General features: G+C 44.9%; 1 protein-coding gene and 1 pseudogene across 1 annotated transcript; both read right to left on the bottom strand.

Annotated features, from left to right (window-relative positions):
- Positions 1-402: 402 nt before the first annotated feature.
- On the bottom strand, positions 403-18689 carry LOC136466198 (uncharacterized; annotated as a pseudogene).
- A 6582-nt stretch (positions 18690-25271) lies between these two features.
- LOC136464614 (uncharacterized) lies at positions 25272-26298 on the bottom strand. The gene has a single exon (XM_066463564.1). It carries the CDS (start codon positions 26142-26144, stop codon positions 25569-25571), a length of 576 nt encoding a protein of 191 aa, XP_066319661.1. The 5' UTR covers positions 26145-26298; the 3' UTR covers positions 25272-25568.
- Between the last annotated feature and the right edge of the window lie 1088 nt (positions 26299-27386).

Consider the following 27386-nt stretch of genomic DNA (forward strand, 5'->3'; position numbering starts at 1 on the left):
ATTTCAATCCGTGGGTATTGCACGAGATTTGCAGCTAGCCTCAGAGATCAGAAGTCTGGGATATCCCAGAAGTGAAGTATACAATCTCTATGTTATGGTATTCATTCAAACTAAATGTTTACAGATTACAGTCACGGCTGAATCCTAGTGAACACCAGGATTAGCCATAGTGCCCCTTCCCTACTCCAGAATTTTTCTTGAATTCCACAGGAATTTCCTGTAATAAGGTGTGCATTCCAAAGGTCATTTGAAACTGGAGTATTTCTCTAATCCTACGGTCCTGAGTTGAATTGTTTCGTATAAATCTCAGTAAAATTCTCTGACGACTGACGAAACTGTTCCAAACTGTCGGTCGTCAGTCGATCTGACCAGACTGAGGCGTTCCATCCCGACTGCCCCAGCAGTTCTCATCAACCTATTTATTGTTCCGGCCACGGCGATCGCCGGCTTGGAGCACGACATCGCGGATGTTGTTAACGAAGTCCTCCCACCCGAGCCAGGAGCCCTCCACCGCTGGATCGAAGCTCGCCGAGAACACCCCGTACGGCACGCCCAGGAGGACGCCGAAGAGCAGGAACGCCACCTAGAGCGGTGGTTGCAGGTCCAGCCCCTGTTAGTTGATCTCTACCAATAGATCCAACGACCTATTGGACTCTTGGATCTGCGCTCTGATCGGGGGCGCTCAACCCTAATATGGTCGGTGGGCTCCTGTCGCACGGCACTATAAAGAGAGGTGGGGATCAGGGTTCTAACTACGAGGTTGACCTGAGCCGCCGTAACCACCTATAGAGAAACACTAATTCGATCTAAAGAAGGGTGCTGCAAGCAACGGGAAGCCCCACCGACTCCGTCGTCGCCTCTGCAGTGCCACCACCGGGACGCTGTATCTCGTGTCGCCATAGGGACTGTGATTGCGCTTCATCTCCGGTCGCTGCAGGCGCACTAGCTACCAAGGTACACCAACAGATGTTCTTTACCCGCTAGATCTACACCTAGAGTTTAGAACCTTTTTAACAATGGTACCGGAGCCAAGGTTGTCAGTGTGTAGATCTAGTATGGGGTAGAGAATTAAAAAGAAATCGAAAAGTAATAGTGGGTTCGATCCGGTTCGGATTGAAACCCTAACCCTAACCGGGTAAAAGAAAATAAAAAGAGACCGGAGGGTGGCGGACGTCACTCAACTCCCGGTCACCACCGCCACCGAGCGGGGAAAGATGCCACACCGCCGTCTTCGCCGGCGCGCGGCAAGAAAAGAATAGAGCTGAGGTGAGAGATTCGGTTTTCGGATCTAAAAGAGGGTCGCCGAACCCCAACCCTAACATGGTGAAGGAAAGGAGTAAGAAGAAGGACTCGGCTTCAAGAAGAACCCGAATCTGAGCTCAAACCCACGAAGAACTTGCTGGGGAAGATGAATAGTGACTCCAGTGAGTCAAACCCTAACCCTAACCCGCGCAAATAGCTCGGGGAAGAAGAACAATACGCAACCCTAACCCTAATCCACAATCGGCAAAGCTCTGAGAAGAAAAGAAAGCAGATCCAAAAGAAAAGAAGGGGACAGGGGAAGAGCTAGCAAGGTGGCTTACCTAACGAAACCCTAACTCGCGACAAGAAAGGGGAAGAGAGTGAACGGACAAAGGGGCAGGGGCTCCTACCTGGGGTCCGCCCGCTCCGTCTCCACCGCCGACAGTCGTGTGGACACCGTGCGGGAAGACAACCTCAGCCACCGAGGCGGGAGAAGCGTCGCTGCACGATCTCCGCCTCGGGCTCAGGCCAAAGGGCACCACCGTGGTGCCGCTCGATGGTGCTGCGCGCGGCTCTGGCCGCACGTGTGCGTCGGCGAGGGGTGCCACGACAGAGCCGCCATCTCCACATCGCGTCTCGCTCTCGGTCACTCGCTGTGGCTGGGCTGAGAGGGAAGAGGAGAGCGACGAAGAGAGAGAAGCAGAGAATGCGAAATGGAATTAGGGTTTCGGGGCACCGGTGAAAGGTCCTAATATGGCTAGAGGGGGAGGGGGGGTGAATAGCCTATTTAAAAATATACAAATCAACTAGAGTAATTTGATTAGTATGACAAATAGCGAAATGCAAACTTGCTCTAGCTCTATAAGGGTTGCAAGCCACCTATCCAACAATTCTAGTTGCAATGATTACTAGGCACACAACTTGCAATGTTAATACTCACAAAGAGCTCTCAATTTTGCTACTCTAAAGAGCTCCACTAGATGAACTTAAAATAACAAAGCAAGCTCTCAATTCTAATTACACTAAAGAGCTTACCACAACTAGTTTGTAAGAATATAAATGAGTGAGTAGGGTGATTATACCGTCGTATAGAGGAGTGAACCAATCACAAGATGAATACTAAATCAATCCCCGGGAGAATACCAAAGGGCAAGAGACAACCAATTTTTCTCCCGAGGTTCACGTGCTTGCCAGCACGCTAGTCCCCGTTGTGTCGACCAACACTTGGTGGTTCTGCGGCTAAGAGGTGTTGCACGAACCTCGTCCACACAATTGGACACCGTAAGAACCTACCCACAAGTGAGGTAACTCAATGACACGGGCAATCTACTATAGTTACCTTTTGGCTCTCCGGTGGGAAAGGCACAAGACCCCTCACAATCACCATGATCGGAGCCGGAGACAGTCACCAACCTCCGCTCAACGATCCTCGCTGCTCCAAGCCATCTAGGTGCGGCAACCACCAAGAGTAACAAGTGAATCCCATAGCGAAACACGAATGCCAAGTGCCACTAAATGCAATCACTCAAGCAATGCACTTGGATTCTCTCCCAATCTCATAATGATGATGAAACAATGATGGAGATGAGTCGACTTTGGCTAAGCTCACAAGGTTGCTATGTCAATACAAATGGCCAAGAGAGTGAGCTTGAGCCGGCCATGGGGCTTAAATAGAAGCCCCTACAAAATAGAGCCGTTGGGCTACTCACTACACTGAACACGGGGCCGACCGGACGCTCCGGTCAGATTGACCGGACGCTGGACCTCAGTGTCCGATCACGCGATGTATGCCATGTGTCCCCTCTCTTCAAATACTGAGCACCCAATCCCAATGGTTAAGTGATGACCGGATGCGCTGCTGTGAAGTGACCGGACGCTGGACCACAGCGTTCGGTCGTTTCCAATAAGGTTCCATTCATGTAAAATCATGACCGGACGCGCCCGGTCATGCTCGACCGGACTCACCTAGCATCTGGTCACACAATGTCTCCTTTGTGCACCACCACATCAGCGTATGTCAGCATTGACCGGACATGGACCCTGAGCGTCCGGTCACTCTTCGCGCCAGCGTCCGGTCACAAAACCGAGAGACGTGCTCACTGCTGCTACTGACCGAACGTAGGACCCCAGCGTTCGGTCACTGCACCACCAACGTCCGGTCACTCTATGAACCCCTGTCTTTTCTGTATAGGGCGCCGGTCCACCGGTGAAGTTTCTAACCCTTGCTCAAATATGCCAACCACCAAGTGTATCACCTTGTGCACATGTGTTAGCACATTTTCTCAATCATTTTCAAGGGTGTTAGCACTCCACTAGATCCTAAATGCATAAGCAATGAGTTAGAGCATCTAGTGACACTTTGATAACCGTATTTTGACATGAGTTTCACCCCTCTTAATAGTATGGCTATCAATCCTAAATATGATCACACTCACTAAGTGTCTCAATCACTAACACAAAATGGCTCCTACAATTTATATCTTTGCCTTGACCCTTTTGTTTTTCTTTTTCTTCTATTCAAGTCCAAGCACTTGATCATCACCACGGAATCACCATCGTCATGTTATGATCTTCATTTTCTTCACCGCTTGGAGTAGTGCCACCTATCTCATAATCACTTTGATAAACTAGGTTAGCACTTAGGGTTTCATCAATTCACCAAAACCAAACTAGAGCTTTCAACTAGCCGTGGCGCGCTTTTGATCTCCCGAGACGCACGGATGACCGTCGATCTTGATCGAGCGGCTGCGAACGGCCGGGCCTACTTTTGGCTCAGGCGGGCACGAGCGCTGGGCCACTTTCCCAGCCCAGGCCCAGGTTGTGGCCTGGGCGCGGGGGAGCACGAGGGAGAGCGCGTGCGCGGCCGTGGGCCGTTTTGCCAGTTGGGCCAAAAATAGTGAAAGAAATGAATCAGTTTTCCTTTTTTTCTTTTTCCAGTAAATGTTTATTTCCTAGAAATTGATTAATGTCTTAAAGAAAATAGAAAAGAGATTTTTCCTGCGGGTAAAATTCATTAAATTGAATTAGTATTTCCGTTGCTAAAGAAATTGTTTATTCTCCAGTTATTTTGAACCAACGTGATATTTAATTGGAGAAAAAGAGATTTTGACATGATTATGATATTGTTATTTTCTGACCAACGTTGTTAATAACAATATCTTAATTTTAATAATTTTATGCATTAATTCTATTTCTGCCCAACGGTGATGTAGAATTAGTGATTTTGACATGATTATGATGTTGTTATTTTCTGACCAACGTTGTTAATAAGAATATCGTAATTTTAATGATTTTATACATTAATTCTATTTCTGCTCAACGGTGATGTAAATTAGTATATAAGAACAGTTGTATGTTTTAATTTTGACCAACATTGGAATCAAGACATTCAATTGTTAGAGATCCCTACTCTCAAAGGTGACAACTACACGGAGTGGAAGAAAAAGATTGACTTGGCCTTCATCTTGGCTGAGGTGGACTCGGTAGTCACCTCATCGTGTCCCACTGTGCCTGTGACACCGGTGAGGGAGATAAATGAGGCTAATGTCGCTTGGGCAACTAAAGAGAGCGATTTTGAATCCCAAAAGATGTCCTATGACCTTGAGCATAGGAAGTGGGTCACTGCCAACAAAAAATGTTTGGTTGTGATAAAGAAAACGATTGAGCCTGCAATTGTGGGCTCACTCCCAGAGTATGACACGGTCACCGAGTACCTCAATAGAATAAAGAGTCAGTTCACTGGCTCTTCAAAGACATGCTATCTAGCTGATAAAGCAGCTGGTGACAGAGTGATACTCTAAAAATGGTGGCATAAGAGAGCACATACTATTTGTTATCACTACGTGATGATATGAATGTTGTATGCGATGATGGGAACGTTGTGTGCGATAATGAGAATGCATCCTCGTCTGCGGATGTAAACAGACAATGAAAGAGAGCTCACAATGCGTCGTTGAAATTATGTCACTGTCGTTTAGGCCATATTTCGAGAGAGAGAATAGAAAGACTAGTTAAGAATAATATTCTTCGTCCATTAGAGTTCTTAGATTTAGAACAATGCAGAGAATGCATAAAGGGAAAGTATATAAAGAAAATTAAGAAAGATGTCAAATGAAGTGTAGGAATTTTACAGATTATTCACATAGACATCTGTGGTCTGTTTCCTATAAAGAGTGTGGATGGTTATGATTCGTTCATAACATTCATAGATGATCACTCCCGTTATAACTACATTTATCCAATTAAAGAAAGAATAGAAGCATTGGATAAATTTAAGATATTTAAGGCAGAAGTTGAAAGCCAATACAATTTAAAGATTAAGAAAGTTAGGTCCGACCGTGGGGGGAGTACTATGGTCGGCATACTCCATATGGTCAAGTTCCTGGACCTTTTGCAAGGTTCTTACAAGAGAATGACATAGTAGCCTAGTATTCTACACCGGGCGAACCTCAGCAGAATGGAGTAGCTGAAAAATGCAATCGTACCCTGATGGATATGGTGCGCAGTATGATAAGTTACTCCATCTTATCGTTGAGCCTATGGATAGATACGTTAAAAACTATCATTCATATTCTTAATAGAGTACCAAGTAAGTCGGTGCCCAAAACACCATATGAGTTGTGGATAGGAAGAGTACCCTCACTAAACCACTTACATGTGGGGGGGAGTCCTACTGAGGCTAAAGTATTTAGCCCAAATATTGGGAAGCTAGATCCTAAAATAGTAAGTTGTCATTTCATTGGCTACCCAGAAAAGTCAAAAGGTTTTCGTTTCTACTGTCTAGAGAGACATACAAAGTTTGTGGAAATGAGACACGTTGTCTTCCTAGTGGACGAAATGATGAGGGGGAGAATGGTAGCTCGAGAAATTGACCTTGAAGAGAAGCGGGTGTATGCGCCCACTCCGATGATTCATGAGCCATTTTTCTCACTACCTGCTGTCGCTGCACCGACAGTGCAAGATACTGTGGTGCCAGCACCTGTTGTTATTTCGCATGTGGCAACAATGAATGACGATGAGGAACCTTTTCTTTAGGATCCTATAGAACCTATTGCCACACATGAGGGAGAGCAACAATAGCCCCAAACAGAAGATGTGCCAAATGTGGATGCTCCTAGAAGGTCTTAAAGAGTTAGAAAATCAACTATTCATGCTAACTATGAAGTATACAACACTGAGAAATTTTCAAATGGAGGATGATCCCACCTCATTTGAAGAAGTCATGAGAAGTGATCATTCATCAAAGTGGCTTGAGGCCATGGAAGATGAAATGAAATCTATAAATGCCAATAAAGTTTGGGATTTGGAAATAATTCTTAAAGGAGCCAAAATAGTATGCTGTAAATGGGTCTACAAAACAAAACTTGACTCTCAAGGGAATATAGAGAGATATAAAGCGTGACTTGTGACAAAAGACTTTACGCAAAGAGAAGGGATTGATTACAATGAGACATTTTCTCTAGTCTCATGTAAGAATTCCTTCAGAATCATAATGACATTAGTGGCACATTACGATTTAGAATTACATCAGATGGATGTAAAGACGACATTTCTTAACGAGGACTTGGAGGAAAATGTTTACATGGCACAACCGAAAGGTTTTGTCATGGAAGGAGAGGAACGAATGGGATACCGCCTAAAAAAATCAATTTATGGATTAAAACAAACTTCAAGACAGTGGTACTTGAAGTTTGATCAGACAATAAGGAATTTTGGGTTTAAAGAGGATATAGAGGATAATTGTGTCTATACAAAGTTTAAGAATGGGAACTTTATCTTCCTTGTCCTGTATGTGGATGATATCTTACTTGCTAGTAGTGATGTCAGTCTACTACTAGAGACAAAGAAGTTTTTGTCCTCAAAATTTGATATGAAAGATCTTGGTGAAGCTTCGTTCGTTCTAGGGATCGAGATTCACCGAGATAAAAGTAAAGGGGTATTAGGACTATCACAAAATACATACATAGAAAAGATCTTAAAGAAACTCAGTATGAACAAATATAGTCCCTCACCTGCTCCTATAGTCAAGGGTGATAGTTATGGGGATTTTCAATGCCCTAGGAACCAATATGAGATCGATCAGATGAAAGTGGTTCCATATGCTTTAGCTATCGGAAGCTTGCAATATGCTCAAGTATGTATGCGCCCTGACTTGACATTTGTTACCGGATTACTTGGCAGATTCCAGAGCAATCCTAGAACAAAACACTAGAAATTAGTAAAGAAAGTCTTGTGATATTTGCAAGGAACGAAAGGCCTCATGATGACGTATAGAAGATCTGATTCACTCCATATAGTGGGATATTCAGATTCTGATTATGCGGGAGATGATAGAAAATCTATATCTGGATATGTATTCACTCTCGTAGGGGGGGCTATTTCATGAAAAAGCTCAAAGAAAACTGTCACTACATCATCCACAATGTATGCCGAGTTTGTAGCGTGTTATGAGGCAACATGACAGGTGAACTGGTTAAAGAAGTTCATTCCCGGTTTGAAGGTGGTTGACGACATCTATAGACCACTTAAGTTATACTACGATAATAATCCGATAGTACAGTATGCTCACAACAATAAGTCAAGTGGTGCTGTCAAAAACATTGACATAAAGTATTATGTTGTGAAAGATAAAGTCCGAGATCATGTCATAAGTCTTGAGCATATAAGTACCGAAAAGATGCTCGCGGATCCGCTTACAAAAGGCTTACCACCCAACGTGTTTAGAGAACATATAGCTAGCATGGGTTTAAGGGAAAACCTAAAATTCCTGGACAAAAGAAGACCCAAAGTTAAGTATCTATTTTAGAACAGAGTGGTGTGTTGTAGCTGTTAAATCTATCGGCAATTGACCGTGACGATAAAACATGATCTATGCGTTAATCTATAATCAAATGAACAAAAGTAAATGATATGAAATTAAAATATGGTAGTGAGATCAAGAGGGAGAATGTTAGTTGATCTCCACCAATAGGCCACCCCTTGGATCTACGCCCTGATTAGGGGCGCCCAACCATAATATGGTTGGTGGGCCCCTGTCACACAATACTATAAAAAGAAGTAGGATCAGGACTCTAACTATGAGATTGACCCGAGCCGCCGTAACCAGAGAAATACTAATCCGATCTAAAGAATGGTGCTACAAGCGACGGAAAGCCCCACCGACTCCGCCATCGTCTCTGCAGTGCCACCACTAGGACATTATACCTCGCGTCGTCATAGGGACTGCGACTGCACTTCATTTCCAGTCGCTGTAGAGCACTAGCTACAAAAGTACATCAACATATGTTCTTTACCCACGAGATCTACACTAGAGTTTAGAACCTTTCTAACGGCCCCTTCACCTGTGTGGCCGCACGCAGCGCCGCCTCACCCGCCACGGACGTCGCGAGCGTGGCGGCCGGCGCCCTCCGCGCCGCCCACCACAGCACCTCCTCCGACTCGAGGAACTCGAGCTGCCCCTCGTGCTCCCGCCAGTGGGCCCACTCCTCGCCGCTAATCGAGGCGTCGACGACCAGCAGCAACCCGAGCAGGAACGACATGAGCGAGTAGGCGAGCGACACCTAGGCGGGCACGCGCGTGCCCACTGCGTCGCCGAGGTACCCGAGTAGCGCGGGCACGCCGGTGAAGGAGAGCGCTGCAACGGCCGGGAGCTTCCACAGCACGCCGAGGTCGGGGTCCCCGCTCGGGAGGTCCATGTCGATGAGGGCCCAGAGGAGGGCGTCATCATCGTCGTCCCCCGTGCCACCGAAGACGTCCGACTCGTCGAACACGCTGGCGTCGACGAGGTTCTGGAGGAAGGTCCAAAGGTCATTGTTGCTGTTGTGGTAGGCGTCGACGACCTTCCTTAGCTGCGCCACGAGGCCGGCCTTGTCACTGACGTTGCTGCGGTCGCCCTCGCCATCGTCGGTGGAGTTCGATCCGCTAGGGCTTGAAGCGGAGAGGCAGATGTGATGAGGTGGAGCGTGGAGGCGCAGCGAGGAGCGGGGGAGGGAGGAGCAGGGGAGGGTGGGAGAGAAGAGAGGACAGGAGGCGCGGATGCGGGTGCGAGTGAATCGAGGGAGAAGAGAAGACTCCATTGCCTTTGCCTATGGGAGTTTATGGGATCTCGGAGTTGAACAGACAGAAGCCATCCGGCTGCCATGGCCTTATCTAGGCAGGACCCACTATATATTATCTGGGCTGGGAAATTGTGGCCCAGCTACATCGGAGCCTTTTCTGCAATCCCTTTTTGCCTTAAGAAAATTGCCACAATTGCCTGTTTGCCTCTCGGCCTAGAAAACTACTAGCACTAGGAAAGGCTTCGGCATTTGGCTTTACCAAATGTTGCTAAAAAAATGGCCTTACCAAATTCCCTATCTCTGTGAACTCTTTACCAAATTATCGTTATGGTTACCAAATATTGGCTTCAAACCCCAAAGCCCCATCCAACTTTTGGTATTGCTTCCTTGACGAGAAATGATTCGGCCCTGTTCGGCTGCTGATTTTAGTACTCAGCCTATTCGTTTGTTGGTTTTAGCCAGGGCTTATTAACCAATCAACAGTGTTTTTCTCTCACAACAAACCAGCACCAGCCAAGTTTATCAGCCTAGAAACCAACCAATGAATATTTCACATAAACATACAGTGTTTTAATGTTTGAATCTAAAATTCAGGACGCATCCGACATTCACCACCACCACCACCAACGCACAAAGCATTCAATGTTAAAATATTAGGCAATTTTAACAGCAATTTAATCTGAAAAAAGACATTAAACAAAATGATCATATTGGTGACATCATATATGTGCTTGTGTGTTCTAAACATGATGAGCATGTAGATGATACTCAAACTAAGGATTGAGACCTTAGAAGATTCGTTCCACAAACATGCCCAATAGTAGAGCTGGATGCACTCGATGACCTAGTGCCTGTCGATGTAGTCGTCCCACTCGTTGCAGTGTAGACGGAAAAGTAGTGCTGATCAGTGGAGGACCTTCAACGTGCGCCAGCACTAGGAAGAAGACCTAGCAAAGTAGTCGTGCCGCTAGTGACACTCCTAAAAAACGTGATTGCCGCCCTTCATCCGAGCAGGTGAACTCAAAGACGGCAGGCGTTCCGGAGGCCCTACTCTCCCAGTTCCAGTGCACGTAGGAAGTGGGACGGGGAGAACCAAAGAGCAGCTGAATATATGTAACAGAACCGATCAATTATATGAAATTAAGTAAGAAAATCATCCACCAGAGCAGATGATTTAGCAAACTTAAGCCCGTATAACCCGGTAGTCCGTGAAATCACGAAGGATTTCAAACCAACTTACATCCCAGCCAAGATCGTAATAAGTTTAGCGGTCACCATCACATATTACATAAAAGTTTGTATCTCAGATACATCAGAGTTTAAACATAGTTATTACAAAATGAGTTCAAATAAAAGTAGCGGAAGCCGTTTGTTCAAAACCACACGCACTCACACGGAGTTCAAATACAGTGCCAGCTAATGATCATCTCCAACAAAAGCATCAGACGAGACATAAGGAATGACCATGCCCATGGTCCTAAGCATCACCCATCGTAGGATAAAGGCAGTTGATACAGTAGCCGTAATACATATGCCCATCTGCAACAAGTGGGAATAAAACCCTGAGTACAAGAAGGTACTCAGCTAGACTTACCCGACATAACCGAAAATAAGTGACACCAAGGATTATGAAGGCTTTATAGTAGTGTAGCTGACTCATTTACAAAAAGAAGCATTTTTAGTATTTCAAGAACCTTTCCAAAAGCATTATTGCCAAATTAATTATTTATAACCTGTCGACTAGATTTGCACCTATCCTAGATCAAACATGTGATTAAGCCAATAATGATAACCAATGATCATTAACAACTTCCATATTGTCATATTCATTATAACTGTCCAAGTGTTCCATTAACATTACTATGATGAAGTAACTCAAGTCAAGTGCTCACTATCTAGGAGCGATGGCGATTCGAATCGATTCCTAACCAGCTGGTGATTTATTCCTTACACAAACCTCACTCACCCACTAAAGTGAGGTATTGATCACCGAGTCAACTATCTAGGTATCTCGAGTTTGCTAGGAACCACATGTACCCGGGGACCGACCGACTACACTTTGGTCTTATCATCTCGCCCCCGTGTCCTACCACACCTGCTCTGGCATAGTGCGCTGCGAGCAATCTACTTGGCCCGAATAATCTCCTAGCTTCACGGTCGGAAGGTACTTTATCCGACCAGCTAAATATAAGGCATGCGTTCAACATGACTCGAGGCCCAACAATGATCGGTCCTTAATCGACACAGACGGAAAGCACTATAGTTCAAAACTCTGTAAGTCTCCGTCCGATCTTAACTTCATTTAACACTTAGTTATACCATGACTTCGTAGTCATCCAAGCAGATCCAGGTAACCACCTATAGCTCGTAGGTGACAGGAAATCACCCGACTTCTACCGGTCTAAGCCAGCTAAGCATTGACTCGACTGCGGATACTAGGGTAACAAGGATATAGTATAACAAAGATAGACAAGGTATAATGCAGCAACGGTTGCAAACAACTCATAAACGTAATGCATCAATTAAAGTAAAGCATTGAATTACTAATTGCAAACCAGGGAGAAAATGCTCCGAGGCTTGCCTCTCTCGAAGGAGCTCGGGCGGTGATCGGGGCACTCCGGAAGTTCCTCAACGTCCTCCTCGTCGGCTTCGGGCACTTCTTGTGGCTGCACCTCGAGCTGCTCCTTGAGCTCCTCGAGTATGATGACTAGGTTCTCGGTTTGCGATCCTGTATAATGCAATGTGCGTAAGTGCTTATGCAATCGGTGCATCGGATAAGATGAATACAATGGATATGCTTGAATGCAAGGTAGTCAACATCATCCAAGAACATATACTACAAGCACATGTCATCTACTGCATTCTCTTCTACTACTAATATGCTAAGTCAACACATCTTATTAAATGCTTCAAAGATACACCAAAGCTTTACTAATTTCTTAATCACACATAAAGCAACACTTGATTAAACCCTAATTAATAATAGGTTTGAATAGTAACATCTATTTTTATTGCTTAGAAAAATCTTAGAAAATTACCATAGCACAGTACTACCCTAAGTAGTCTACCATCAGATTTTCAGGTTATTTGAATGAGTGGATTAGCCTACACAAAAATAACAAGCTATGGCATGATTATGAACATGAAAATACTTTGTACTGTGAAAAGTGTCAAACAACAGAGGAAATATTTTTCCTATGTTCTACACAGCAAATAATCACTGTACAAAAATTATCACATGCATGTTTTATACAAATTTTTCTATCTAGCAAAAACAACAAAAATCAGCCATTAAAGGCACTTGAACTACACCTCATACTTTTCTACAACACATGCATGACACATATTTTTCCTAGGAAGTACATTACATAAGAAGATTAACAAACTTGGAATTATATTTTTCTGAAGCCTATAGGTTTTTCTACACATTTTTCAAGTTATTAGCAATATCAAGGATTAAATAAAGCTCTACAGAAAAGTATCTCAAATATGACATACAATATTTTTATCATGTAGATCTGGTGACAAGGAACCTAGCAAAATTTGTTTCAACAGATTTGGAGCAAATTTGAGTATACAAACATTTTTCAAATCATTTCTCTTTCCAAATAATAAAAGAAAAACTAAAAAAGAAATCTTCCTATTACTACTGGGCCGGCCCGTGGAAACCAACTGGCCCACGGCCACACTCGGCCTACTCAGACCGAGCGAAGGGGAGGGCGGCGGCCTAGCTCGGGGCTTTGGCCCAAGCCAGCCTGGCCCAGCTCGGCCAAGGCAAGGAGCCACGCCGGCGTCGAGACGCCACGGCGGTGCGGACTCTGCAAGCAGGCCGGCGGTCGTTGCCGGTCGGGTCAGGGCAAGCGGGCGAGCACGCGGGGTTCGCAAGGAGGTGGCGAACCCGAGCAGGCAACTAGGAAGGGTGGAGGAGGGGAGGAGGACGCATTCCACGACGGCCGAGCACGGCGGCGCCATGACTGACGGCGGCGAAGCACGAAGAATACGCTACCTTGGCTCAAAAGGCGTCACAGCCATGAGCACCAGGTGTCAAAGAGCGAGGCGAAGCTGCTGGTGGGCGGAATCGAGGAATGAGGCGCGGGAGGAGGAGCACGTCGCTGGCAGAGCGACTACGGCGCTCGGTGGCAGAGCTCGCTGCGCGCGGGAGCTGAGGCTGCTGTGGCTGGTTGGCTGAGTGGGGAGGCGAGGGAGGAACGCGGCGCTGCCGGGTAGAAGAAGGTGCATGCATGGAGGCAGAGTTAGGCCATGGCTGCCACGCGGCGGGCGTCATCGGTGCATGGTCGCCACGCGGCGGGCGTGCTCTGGCGCTGTCAGAACGCGGCGCGCGGGAACAGGCGCGGCGCAGCGCGGAGGCAGGCCGTGCGCGCGAGCTGGGCTGGGCCGAGGCGAGCGCAGCGTGGGATGGCGTGGCACGGCATGTGGGCCGGCTTCGGCTGGCGGGCCAGAAAGAAGGCGACGGCCCGTGAAAGAAGAAAAGCATTTTTCAATTTTTGATTTTCATGGAAATTTCAAATAACAGTTTTCAAATACCCTTTTGAGCAAGAAAATGACTTATTTTGAAAATGGCCCAGAAATAAAAGTTGTTTAAAATTTAATCCTCTACAACTTTGATTTGATGACCAAAGTCCAATTCTTGCTAGATTTTGAATTATAAAATTAAAGTCAATTTTAACTCAAAACCCTACTTTTGGAGAATTATTTTTAAAGCAAAATTTGGCAATAATTTGAATACAAATTTTGCTCCAAAAATTGTGCTAAATAATTCTAGATGATTTACAATCATAGCCAAACACGTTTTACTAACCTAGCAAGCATAACTAGGGCAAAAACAACTCTAAACAAGTGTATGCAATATTCATGTTCCGCGAGCATGTTTCGTATGTTTTGAAGCAGGGTTTCAGTTATTATTTATAGGATTAGGCATGTATGATTAGGATGCTTGATGATGCATGATATGCATGATTTGTAGTGCCTAAATGCTGGCATAACACCGGGGTGTTACAGCCCTCCCCCCTTATAAAAATCTCATCCCGAGATTTGGGTTACGAACCATTTGTTATAAAAATCTTCATAAGCTTTTTGTAGATATTCTCCCGTTTCCCAAGTTGCATCTCCCTCATCATGATGATTCCACTGTATCTTGTATGTTTTTACCACACTATTCCGAGTAGCACGTTCTTTAGTGTCTAACACATGGACCGGTTGCTCACGATACACCAAATCTGATTTGAGTTGGATGCCTTGAGGTTCTATTCTTTTCTCCGGAACACACAAACACTTCTTAAGATGTGATACATGGAAAACTGTGAAGACGATACTCATTGTCTCAGGTAATTCTAACTTATAAGCTACTGGACCTCTTTTTTTCAAGATCTTGTATGGTCCTATGAATCTAGCGACAAGTTTTCTTTGGACTCCAAACCTTTTCTTCTTCATTGGTGTGACCTTCAGATAAACATAGTAACCAACTTCAAACACAAGAGGTCTCCTTCTTCTGTCTGCATAACTTTTCTGACGCGATTGGGCCGCCTTCATATTTTGCTAAATAATATGAACTTTCTTCTCGGCTTCTTCTACAAAGTCAATGCCATAATACCTTCTATCTCCTGGCTCGACCCAATTTAATGGTGTTCTACATTTTCTGCCATACAAAGCTTAGAATGGAGCCATCTTGATGCTTTCTTGATAACTATTATTGTAAGAAAACTCAGCTAGTGGTAACCATGACTCCCATGATCCCTTAGAAGACAATACACAGGCTCTTAACATATCCTCCAAAACAACATTCACTCGTTTAGTCTAACCATCTGTCTGAGGATGATAGGCGGTACTACGAATCAAACTAGTTCCTAAGCCTTTGTGTAAATGTTCCCAAAAGTGAGCCATGAACTGTGATCCTCTATCAGATACTATAGTCTTTGGTATACCATACAACCTCACAATTTCTGTGATATACTTCTCGGTATATTGAGGTGGTCGATATTCTGTCTTGACAGGCAAGAAATGAGCGGTCTTGGTAAGACGGTCCACAATCACCCAAATCGAATGTTGTCCCTTTTGAGTAGTGGGCAAACCTGAGATAAAATCCATACTTATATCATCCCACTTCCAACTAGGGACTGACAAGGGTTGCAACAAACTGGCAGGTTTCATATGAATGGCTTTCACTCTACAACAAGTGTCACATCTAGCGACATAAGCTGTAACTTCTTTCTTCATTTTGGTCTACCAATAATGAGGTCTTAGTTCTTGATACATCTTACTACTTCCAGGATGGATAGATAGCTTAGAAAGGTAAGCTTCATCCATGAGTTTATTCCTAAGCTCTCAATCCTTGGGAACCACAAGACGATCATCAAACCACAACACGCCCTGTTCATCCACTTTAAAGTGCTGAGACGGCTTTTCTTTGTTTTTCTCTTTGATGTGGAATATTCCTTTGTCGGTTTTCTGGCCTTCTATTATCTTACTCTCCAAAGAGCAACTAATCTGAATACTATGTAACACAGCAGGATGCATCAGATCGAACCCATCTTCAAGTAATGGCTGCACATTCAAGTAATGTGACTTTCTACTCAAAGCATCTGCCACTACATTGGCTTTTCTAGGATGATATTGCACATTCAAGTTATAATCTTTGATCAATTCCAACCATCTACGCTGTCTCATGTTTAGCTCTGGTTGGGTAAAGATGTACTTGAGACTCTTGTGGTCTGTGAAAATGTTGCACACATTACCAAGTAGATAATGTCTCCAAATTTTTAGAGCATGCATGACTGTAGCAAGTTTGAGATCATGTGTTGGATAGTTGACCTCGTGCTTTCTCAATTGACGTGAGGCATAAGCAATGACTCTCCTTTCTTGCATAAGAACACAGCCCAATCCAGTTTTCAATGCATCGCAAAACACATCAAATGGTTTCTCGATATCTGGTTGTGCTAGAACAGGAGCAGTGGTCAACAGTTTTCGCAAAGTGTGGAAAGCTGCTTCACACTCCTCTGTCCACACAAACTTGTGATCCTTCTGTAGCAGACTTGTCATCGGTTTGGCAATCTTTGAGAAGTCTAGTATAAAGCAACGGTAGTAACCGGCTAATCCTAAGAAACTTCTAATCTCAGGAACTATGGTCGGTGTCTTCCAATCCATAACCTCTTGCACCTTACTTGGATCGACTGAAACTCCATTTTCTGACAGAATGTGACCAAGGAAAGGAACTTTCTTCAACCAGAATTCACATTTGCTAAACTTAGCATACAGTTGATGATCTCTAAGTCTGGTCAAGACAATTCTTAGATGCTCTTTATGATCATTCTCGTTCTCGGAGTATACCAGAATGTCATCAATGAACACGACCACGAACTTATCCAATTCTGGTATGAAAACTGTATTCATCAAAAACATAAAGTATGCAGGAGTATTTGTCAAGCCAAAGGACATGACAAGATACTCATACAACCCATATCTAGTGGAAAATACAGTTTTCGGTATATCTTGTGGCCTAATCTTGATCTGATGATAACCGGATCTCAAATCTATTTTTGAGAACACCTTAGCCTTGGCTAACTGGTCAAACAGAACATCAATATGAGGCAAGGGATACTTATTCTTGATGGTTACAACGTTAAGTGGCCTGTAATCTACGCACATTCTCAACGTGCCCCCTTTCTTCTTCTTCGTAAACAAGGCAGGACATCCCCATTTAGACTTGCTTGGATGGATAAACCCTTTTTTTAATAAATCTTCTAGTTGCTTCTTTAGCTTAGCTAATTCATCTAGAGGCATCCGATATGGTCTCCTTGAAATCAGAGCTATTCCGGGGATTAACTCAATTCCAAACTCAATATCCCTATCCGACAGAAGACCAGGTAGCTCGTCCAGGAATACATCCGGAAACTCACACACTACTAGGATCTGATGAATAGGAATGACTTCTATAGCACATGTCACACTTATAAGGTCTGTTCTCCAAGGCAATGGTACTTGGAAAGTACACTCACCCAGGGGATCCTTAAGGGTAAGTACCCGACTTCCGGTATCTATAACTGCTCCCCAATCCTTCATCCAATTCATCCCTATAATGACATCCAAAACTAGTCCAGGCATAACTATCAAGTTCACTCAAAACTTCCTGCTACCTAATTCAAGGGTTGCCCCTCGAACCATCCGATTGGTCAAAACATCAGCCCCTGCTGAACTTATACGGTAACCATAACCCAATTCTGTGCATAGTTGTTCATGTTTCTGTGCAAATGCTTGAGTCATAAAAGAATGCGATGATCCAGAATCAAATAGAACAACTGCAGGGTTTTCGTTGACAGGAAACTTACTAGTGGTTATGGGCTCTCCCTCAGGAATTTCATCCACAGTCGTACTATGCACCCTAGCATTATAAGTCTGCTGCTTCTTCTTGGGCGGATAAGGATAGAATCTTGAGAAGTGGCCGGGATGGTCACAATTGTAGCAGGGTCCCCTCACTGTCCCAGCAGATCCCACAGCTCCCTTGGAACTGCCTTATACCACAGTTGTGGCTGCCTTATTGGGCTATACTGCCATCTTGTAAGGCTTTTGGGGTCCACAGAAATTCTGACTTCTCTACTGAGGTGGCCTGAACCTAGCGCCCGGTGCAGATGGACGATAGGGAGGATGACCTCCCACAGGTGCTCTTGCTTGGGACGGACCACCTTCAAGGGCTCTCTTGCAAGTCTTGGCTACGGTGCTGGCATTGTTGTTCTTTTCCTGCTTCAGACAATCGCTGATGAAGTCATTGAATCTGACACGGTTGTTGGTACCCACATGCTTCATCATTTTTGAATTGAGTCCCCTCTTGAAACTAGCGATTCTCTTAGCATCGGTGTCAACCATGTTAGGAGCATAACGACACAAGTTGTTGAAAGCATGCAAATATTGCGTCACAGTCTTGGTGCCCTGATTCAACGCCAAGAGCTCTCCTAACTTCATCTCGGTCAGCCCAGGTGGAATATAAACTCCATGGAAGGCCTCAACGAACTCTCTCCATGAAATCTGAGCATTTGGAGGGAAGGTGGTGCGATGGTGCTTCCACCACATTCCTGCTGGTCTTTGCAACTGATGTGCAGCATACTTCATTTTCAATACCTCAGTCATCCTCAACACACGGAATTTATCTTCCATAGTGTTGATCCATTCCTTAGCATCAAGTGGCTCTATTGCTTCCTTGAATATGGGCGGCCTGGTGTCCATAAAATCTTTGAAGCTACCATATTGGTTCACTCTAATGCCACCACCCTGATTGTTACCGCGTTGAACATTGTTGGCGATGGTATACAGAAAATCCTCCATATTCTTTTGGGATTGTTCCGCGTTGCGCTGACTCCCGAGCAATTGTGCGAGGAACATCTCTAGGGTAAACGAAGGAGGAGGTGGCAAATGCGGTTCATGGGGAGGCTCATTGTTGTTGCCGTGGTTTCCACCACCACCATCGGTCCCCGCACCGTTAGCACCGGTCTTAGTGGCCTCATACGTGGTTCGGTGAGTGTTTGTCATCTACATATTTCAACAACAAGTAATGATTGAGTAAAGCTGTAATAATTGTGAGTGAAGGAAAAATTATGCCATACTGAATTTACTAGAGAGAATAAATTCATACAATAAAACAGAGGCACAACAATCGCATCCCAATTAAAACAACATCACTTAATCAAATTACTTCAACAGCAAACATCATGTCCATACAACCAAATTGCCAGCATATATACACTGGACTTTTATGCGTTCAGATATCGCATTCTTAATCAAGTTCCAACCACATGCCAAGTCTCATAAGTTCGAAGCAAAACACATTAGGTTACATGCCAACAAAAGAAAGGTCATCACGATAGGACCTAGATACTAGCGCAAGGCAACTAGCCTACTCCTCGGGGCCATCATCGGTATTAGAGACGTCACCATCGCCCTAGGTGAAACTACAGGCTTGTCCTCGTTGTCGTCGTCGATGTCCATGCTAGCGGCATCTGGAGGAGCATATGGGCCAACCCCATTATAGAGCACGTGAAACTCCTCATGCAGGTTGCCGTTGTACTCCTCTAGCTCATCGACCCTCTACAGCAGAAGGTCCCTCTCGTCCCAGGCTTCATTCCTTTCCTGAACCAACTGTCCAATCATGCGGTCTGCATTGTTGTTGGCTTGAGTCAATGTATGCACCCACTGCATAGCTCTATCATCTCTCTCAATCGCCTGGTTCTGCTGTAAGTTCATATCAGCCAACTGCTCCTACAAACTAGCTATAGCACGTGCCTGTCTCTTCTTCTGCTTTCCTATCTTGAGCTTATCATGACTACGTAAGCCAATCAAAGTCTAGTAGGTACTCTCGAGACCCTTATACGCTTTGATGGCGGCGAACATAGCACTCATTGCATGGTTGTCGCTAGCCTGTCCCTCAGCTAGACCTCTGACTAAGGCACTTCCCTGAGGCTGAACCCAAATAGCATCACGAGGATCATCCCTAGGAAAAGTGCCAGCTAGAGCTGCTGCAAGCTCACTGAGAAATCTGCTCATTATATCCCTGATGACACAGAAGGCTGCTCCCTCTGCACCCTCAGCAGGAGTGCGACCCTCAAACTCTAAGTGCCAACCATCCCAATCTAGAGCATCACCAAGGGCAGGAACCATGATCTCTACCACTGCAAGTCCATCCTCTGCTAACTGGCTCTCATTCCAAGAGTACACCGGTTCTTGACCCTCTAGGTACCCCACATCATGGAGCACTCTCCAAAGCAAGGTCGGCATGCCAAACTCGCTCAAGAAGGTGTCCGTGGTGCGATGCTCCCTCAGGGCCAACGGACGTCGAGGTGCTCTTCCTTCGGTGGACTTACGGGCGGTTTGCTTTGTGCAGGCCATCTGTAGCAAAAGTTCCTTTATTACCCCAGGGAAACATATTTTAGGTGATACAACTTTTATCAAAATGAGATAATCAATTTATAAGGGGAGGAATGCATGATATGAATGAAATGCACAAGTAATATGATGTATGTATGTGCCGTACGTTCTCACAAACTTATGAATGAATAATTTCTAGCGATGAATTCGGTGGCATACAAATGATCTCTCAATTACGTAGCTAATACGTTCTACACGATAGCGTTGTTATGTACTTGTAGAAGATTTATTTTAGCCCAATTCCCAATGAATGCATAAAAGCAGTAAATTTTATCTACACGCTCTACATAAATCCCCAGATACGTATACAACGGTAGTAACTACCCGAACCATCGTCCTATTGACGGCATCGCCTCAACAGACGGAATACCCACACATGAGATACTTTTGTAAAACATGCGTAGAACATGTAATTACTCTAGCATCATATAAGCATTCACCCTAGATCGGCGGTGTATCCGATCATGCTCTCACAACTCACACTTACTGAGGCGTAGAGGCAATTGATCCATACACTACCACTCAAACAAGTGGCACTCATACAATAGCATGCCGTATGAGCGACGAAAGAGAAATATGATGCAAGAACCCTAAGTCAGTACTTAATTAAGCCACCTAGAGTCCTTAACTAGGCATAAATGATATGACCACTGGCACACTTTTTAGTTTGAAAACCACGTTTTTCAAATGCCTTTTTGTTTTAAATACACTTGTGAACAGTAACACGCTAAACCATGCTCTGATGCCAGCTGTAACAGAACCGACCAATTATACAAAATTAAGTAAGAAAATCATTCGCCAGAGCAGATGATTTAGCAAACTTAAGCCCGTATAACCCGGTAGTTCGTGAAATCACGAAGGATTTCAAACCAACTTACATCCCAGCCAAGATCGTAATAAGTTTAGCGGTCACCATCACATATTACATAAAAGTTTGCATCTCAGATACATCAGAGTTTAAACATAGTTATTACAAAATGAGTTCAAATAAAAGTAGCGGAAGCCGTTTGTTCAAAACCACATGCATTCACACGGAGTTCAAATACAGTGCCAGCTAATGATCATCTCCAACAAAAGCATCAGACGAGACGTAAGGAATGACCATGCCCATGGTCCTAAGCATCACCCATCATAGGATAAAGGCAATTAATACAGTAGCCATAATACATCTACCCATCTGCAACAAGTGGGAATAAAACCCTGAGTACGAGAAGGTACTCAACTAGACTTACCCGACATAACCGAAAATAAGTGACACCAAGGATTATGAAGGCTTTATAGTAGTGTAGCTGACTCATTTGCAAAAAGAAGCATTTTTAGCATTTCAAGAACCTTTCCAAAAGCATTATTGCCAAATTAATTATTTATAACCTGTCGACTAGATTTGCACCTATCCTAGATCAAACATGTGATTAAGCCAATAATGATAACCAATGATCATTAACAACTTCCATATTGTCATATTCATTATAACTATCTAAGTGTTCCATTAACATTACTACGATGAAGTAACTCAAGTCAAGTGCTCACTATCTAGGAGTGATGGCGATTCGAATCGATTCCTAACCAGCTGGTGATTTATTCTTTACACAAACCTCACTCACCCGCTAAAGTGAGGTATTGATCACCGAGTCAACTATCCAGGTATCTCGAGTTTGCCAGGAACCACATGTACCCAGGGGCCGACCGACTGCACTTTGGTTTTATCATCTTGCTTTCGTGTCCTACCACAGCTGCTCCGGCACAGTGCGCTGCGGGCAATCTACTCGGCCCGAATAATCTCCTAGCTTCGCGGTCGGAAGGTACTTTATCCGGCCAGCTAAATGTAAGGCATGCGTTCAACATGACTCGAGGCCCAACAATGGTCGATCCTTAATCGACACAGACGAAAAGCACTACAATTCAAAACTCTATAAGTCTCCGTCCGGTCTCAACTTCATTTAACACTTAGTTATACCATGACTTTGTAGTCATCCAAGCAGATCCAGGTAACCACCTAACAAGGATATAGTATAACAAAGGTAGACAATGTATAATGCAGCAACGGTTGCAAACAACTCCTGAACGTAATGCATCAATTAAAGTAAAGCATTGAATTACTAATTGTAAACCAGGGAGAAAATGCTTCGGGGCTTGCCTCTCTCGAAGGAGCTCGGGCGGTGATCGGGGCACTCTGGAAGTTGCTCAACGTCCTCCTCGTCGGCTTTGGGCACTTCCTGCGGCTGCACCTCGAGCTGCTCCTCGGGCTCCTCGGGTATGACGACTGGGTTCTCGGTTTGCGATCCTGTATGATGCAATGTGCGTAAGTGCTTATGCAATCGGTGCATCGGATGAGATGAATACAATGGATATGCTTGAATGCAAGGTAGTCAACATCATCCAAGAACATATACTACAAGCACATGTCATCTACTGCATTCTCTTCTACTACTAATATGCTAAGTCAACACATCTTATTAAATGCTTCAAAGATACACCAAAGCTTTACTAATTTCTTAATCACACATAAAGCAACACTTGATTAAACCCTAATTAATAATAGGTTTGAATAGTAACATCTATTTTTATTACTTAGAAAAATCTTAGAAAATTACCATAGCACAGTACTACCCTAAGTAGTCTACCATCAGATTTTTAGGTTATTTGAATGAGTGGATTAGCCTACACAAAAATAACAAGCTATGGCATGATTATGAACATGAAAATACTTTGTACTGTGAAAAGTGTCAAACAACAGAGGAAATATTTTTCCTATGTTCTACACAGCAAATAATCAATGTACAAAAATTATCACATGCATTTTTATACAAATTTTTCTATCTAGCAAAAATAACAAAAATCAGCCATTAAAGGCACTTGAACTACACCACATACTTTTTCTATAGCACATGCATGACACATATTTTTCCTAGGAAGTACATTACATAAGAAGATTAATAAACTTAGAATCATATTTTTTGAAGCCTATAGGGTTTTCTACACATTTTTTAAGTTATCAGCAGTATCAAGGATTAAATAAAGCTCTACAGAAAAGTATCTCAAAAATGACATGCCATATTTTTATCATGTAGATCTGGTGACAAGGAATCTAGCAAAATTTGTTTCAACAGATTTGGAGCAAATTTGAGTATACAAACATTTTCCAAATCATTTCTCTTTCCAAATAATAAAAGAAAAACTGAAAAAGAAATCTTCCTATTACTACTGGGCCGGCCCGTGGAAACCAACTGGCCCACGGCCACACTCGGCCTGCTCAGACCGAGCGAATGGGAGGGCGGTGGCCTGGCTCGGGGCTTTGGCCCAAGCTAGCCTGGCCCAGCTCGGCCAAGGCAAGGAGCCACGCCAGCGTCGAGACGCCACGGCGGCGCGGACTCTGCCAGCGGGCCGGCGGTCGTTGCTGGCCGGGTCAGGGCAAGCGGGCGAGCGCGCGGGGTTCGCAAGGAGGTGGCGAACCCGAGCAGGCAACTAGGAAGGGTGGAGGAGGGGAGGAGGACGCATTCCACGGCGGCTGAGCACGGCGGCGCCATGACTGACGGCGGCGAAGCGCGAAGAATGCGCTACCTTGGCTCAAAAGGCGTCACAGCCGCGAGCACCAGGTATCGGAGAGCGAGGCGGAGCTGCTGGCGGGTGGAATCGAGGAATGAGGCGCGGGAGGAGCACGTCGCCGGTGGAGCGACTGCGGCGCTCAGTGGCAGAGCTCGCTGCGCGCGGGAGCTGAGGCTACTGTGGCTGGCTGGCTGAGTGGGGAGGCGAGGGAGGAACGCGGCGCTGCCGGGCAGAAGAAGGCGCGCGCGTGGAGGCGGAGTCAGGCCGTGGCTGCCACGCGGCGGGTGTGCTCTGGCGCTGTCGGAATGCGACGCGCGGGAACGGGCGCGGCACAGTGCGGAGGCAGGCCATGCACACGAGCTGGGCTGGGCCGAGGCGAGCGCAGCGCGGGACGGCGTGGCACGACGCGTGGGCCGGCTTCGGCTGGCGGGCCAGAAAGGAGGCGACGGCCCGTGAAAGAAGAAAAGCATTTTTCAATTTTTGATTTTTAAGGAAATTTCAAATAACAGTTTTCAAATACCCTTTTGAGCAAGAAAATAACTTATTTTGAAAATGGCCCAGAAATAAAAGTTGTTTAAAATTTAATCCGCTACAACTTTGATTTTATGACCAAAGTCCAATTCTTGCTAGATTTTGAATTATAAAATTAAAGTCAATTTTAACTCAAAACCCTAATTTTGGAGAATTATTTTTAAAGCAAAATTTGGCAATAATTTGAATACAAACTTTGCTCCAAAAATTATGCTAAATAATTCTAGATGATTTACAATCATTGCCAAACACGTTTTACTAACCTAGCAAGCATAACTAGGGCAAAAACAACTCCAAACAAGTGTATGCAACATTCATGTTCCGCGAGCATGTTTCGTATGTTTCGAAGCAAGGTTTCAGTTATTATTTACAGGATTAGGCATGTATGATTAGGATGCTTGATGATGCATGATATGCATGATTTGCAGTGCCTAAATGCTGGCATAACACCGGGGTGTTACAATATATATGGTGGAAGCCTAGAGAAATGACTGACAGAGGAGCTCAAAATATATGCTCGCAGTGGGGAAGCGAAGAGGCTCAGGAGGAGATCAGGAGACAGAGAATGCGTCTGGATGCAGAAGGATGGAGATGACGATAACAGGCGAAAACTCCCGCAATAAAGCCGCCTCCAACATAAAAGAGAGTAACTCCTGTAATTACGTGAATTGAGTGGCACGTCCCGTCCCGCAATGAAGCCGCCTCCAACATAAAAGAGAATAACTCCGATAATTATGTGGATTGAGTGGCACGTCTCGTCCGCACGCGTGTTGCACACTCACGTCCTTTTCTCAGCTTCTCAATATAGATAGACAATGTCCAACCATATAAACCGAATCAACGTCTTATCAAAATCCCGTACGATATTAAATCATATATCATACATTATTACGGGCCGTATAGTTTATTTGATTTATTAAATATTATATGGGCAAGCCCATAATATATCCAACCTTCAAGCGTTCAAAGAAGAGCAATTCTTTGAAGCTGGAAGGAGAGAGACAAAATATTTTGCATCTTCAATCCTTTTGTTAAGATTGGAACCAGATGTTGTTCATCAGACAACAATAGGTTCATGTTCATCAATTGCATAGCAAACGCCACCTCAAGATAAAATAGGACCAGTGTGCAATCAAAGGTGAAATCGAAATCTTTACTACTCACCATCGCTCTAGAGCTAAGCACTACGGCGCTAGTACAACCATTGCCAGGTCGTTTAGATTAACCAAGGTCTGTTATTACATTTACGGATTTACCCCTTGATCAATCACTGTCTTCATCCTCATACTCCTCTTCGTCTTCGTATTCCTCGTCGTCGTCATCCTCCTCCTCGTCCACCGAGGAAGAGTACTCCTTTGCCATGGAAAGTACGTTCCAGTGCCGCACGGCGAGGTCCCACCCAACGACGGACCCCGTCTCCGCCGCGTCCCACCTCGACGACAGGAACCCGTAGTGGACCCCGAGCAGCCCCACCGCGAAGAGCACGGCGGAGCCCGCGGCGGCGGCCCATGACGGCACGTCCCCGGGCTGCGCGCGCTCGAGCAGCCCCAGGAACGCGACGTCCGCCGCCACCGCCGCCGCGGGAGGCGACAGCATCCGCCACATCATCCCGCGCCGCATCTCCTCCGACAGCTCCAGCCCGAGCCCGCCCGCGCGCCACTGCTTCGCTGCGCCCGGCGACGACGTCGCCGGCGCCGTGGCGTCGATGACCTCGACGTTGCTGGAACTGGCGGCCGCCTGCCTGACGGTGCCGGCGCTGGCGCGGCGAAAGGCGCCGGGGCTGATTGGAAGTAGCGGCCGCGCGCTGGCGACACGGCATGCGACGAGCAGCAGCTCCATGGCTGGCTGGCTGGCTTTAGCGTGCCGGTGGAGCTCGTGTCCGGGGTGCTGCGGTGCGCCGGTGCGGCCACTGGGTTTGGGGGTGGGCGTACGTAGGTGTGTGAAGACGAGAAGAGAAGGGCTTGCTGCGTTATCCTGAGCTTTTCCTTTGGGGATGGCAACGTGTGTGATATTTTGGCCCGGCAACATGAGATGCAGTTGCACACTTGCACCCATCCTCAACAAGCTTCTAATCAAACGCAAGTTATTTGTCCAAAATCATTCAGCAATTTATTTGGTTCCTGTAAACTTTTTCTGTAAAATTTCGATGAAATGCCTGCATCACAAAAAGGTAGTAGCTGTTCATTTGCAGGCGGATTAGACCGTGATTCCTTGTTTAGTAACTTGTCATAAAGTAAGAAAATGATAAGTCTACTGTGAGTATCTCCATGATGTTCTTAAAAAAGACATCGAAGAATATAGATTTAGGATACACACACTAAAGATATATTGTTTACCTTCTAGCTTCAGCTTATTTTGGGTAAACTGCTTACAAACTACTCGCTCCGTCCAAAAAAAAAAAAAAAAATTCGAGCCCAATATCAAGTTAAAGTATCTTAACTTTTTACTAACTATAAATTAAAAAAATATTAATATTTATAATATCAAATAAGTGTCGTTAGATTTAATTTGTCATGAGATATATTTTTACACTATACTTATTTGGTGTATAAACATTATTTTTACATATATATTTGGTCAAACTTTAAACTCGTTAATCCAAAGAAAACGTATTCTTTTCCTCAAAAAAAAAAAGAAAACGTATTCTTCATACGAAAAGAAAAGTACTTCCTCCAAGAGAAGATGAATGCAGCAAAGTAGTTATTTTTTCAGCCGATTCTCCGAAATTGAAGACAGTTATTACCATTAGAATTATATATTTTATGGACAGAGGTACTGTATAGTATAACAAATGGACCTTAGCTTCACTTTTTCTTATTCTTTTTCTTTTTTGCCGGTCTAGTGCCGTTGCTGCACAACTGATGTTGCTGAATGCCGATTCCACAACGGGCTAGCTCCCGCCACCGGGCAGCTGCAGCCAGCCAAGGCTAGCACTAGCAGCCACGAGCGGTCAGGGCCGGGGTGGCCACTGGCTATGGCTCAGTTAGGCGCACGAGGGATTGGAAAAGAAAAGGACGCACGAACTCGATCGATTTGGAGGGCAGACACTGGGCGGAATGTTGAGGAATGAGGAGCCGGGAG

Source organism: Miscanthus floridulus, chromosome 7, assembly GCF_019320115.1.
Source record: "Miscanthus floridulus cultivar M001 chromosome 7, ASM1932011v1, whole genome shotgun sequence".
Classification (NCBI taxonomy): domain Eukaryota; kingdom Viridiplantae; phylum Streptophyta; class Magnoliopsida; order Poales; family Poaceae; genus Miscanthus; species Miscanthus floridulus.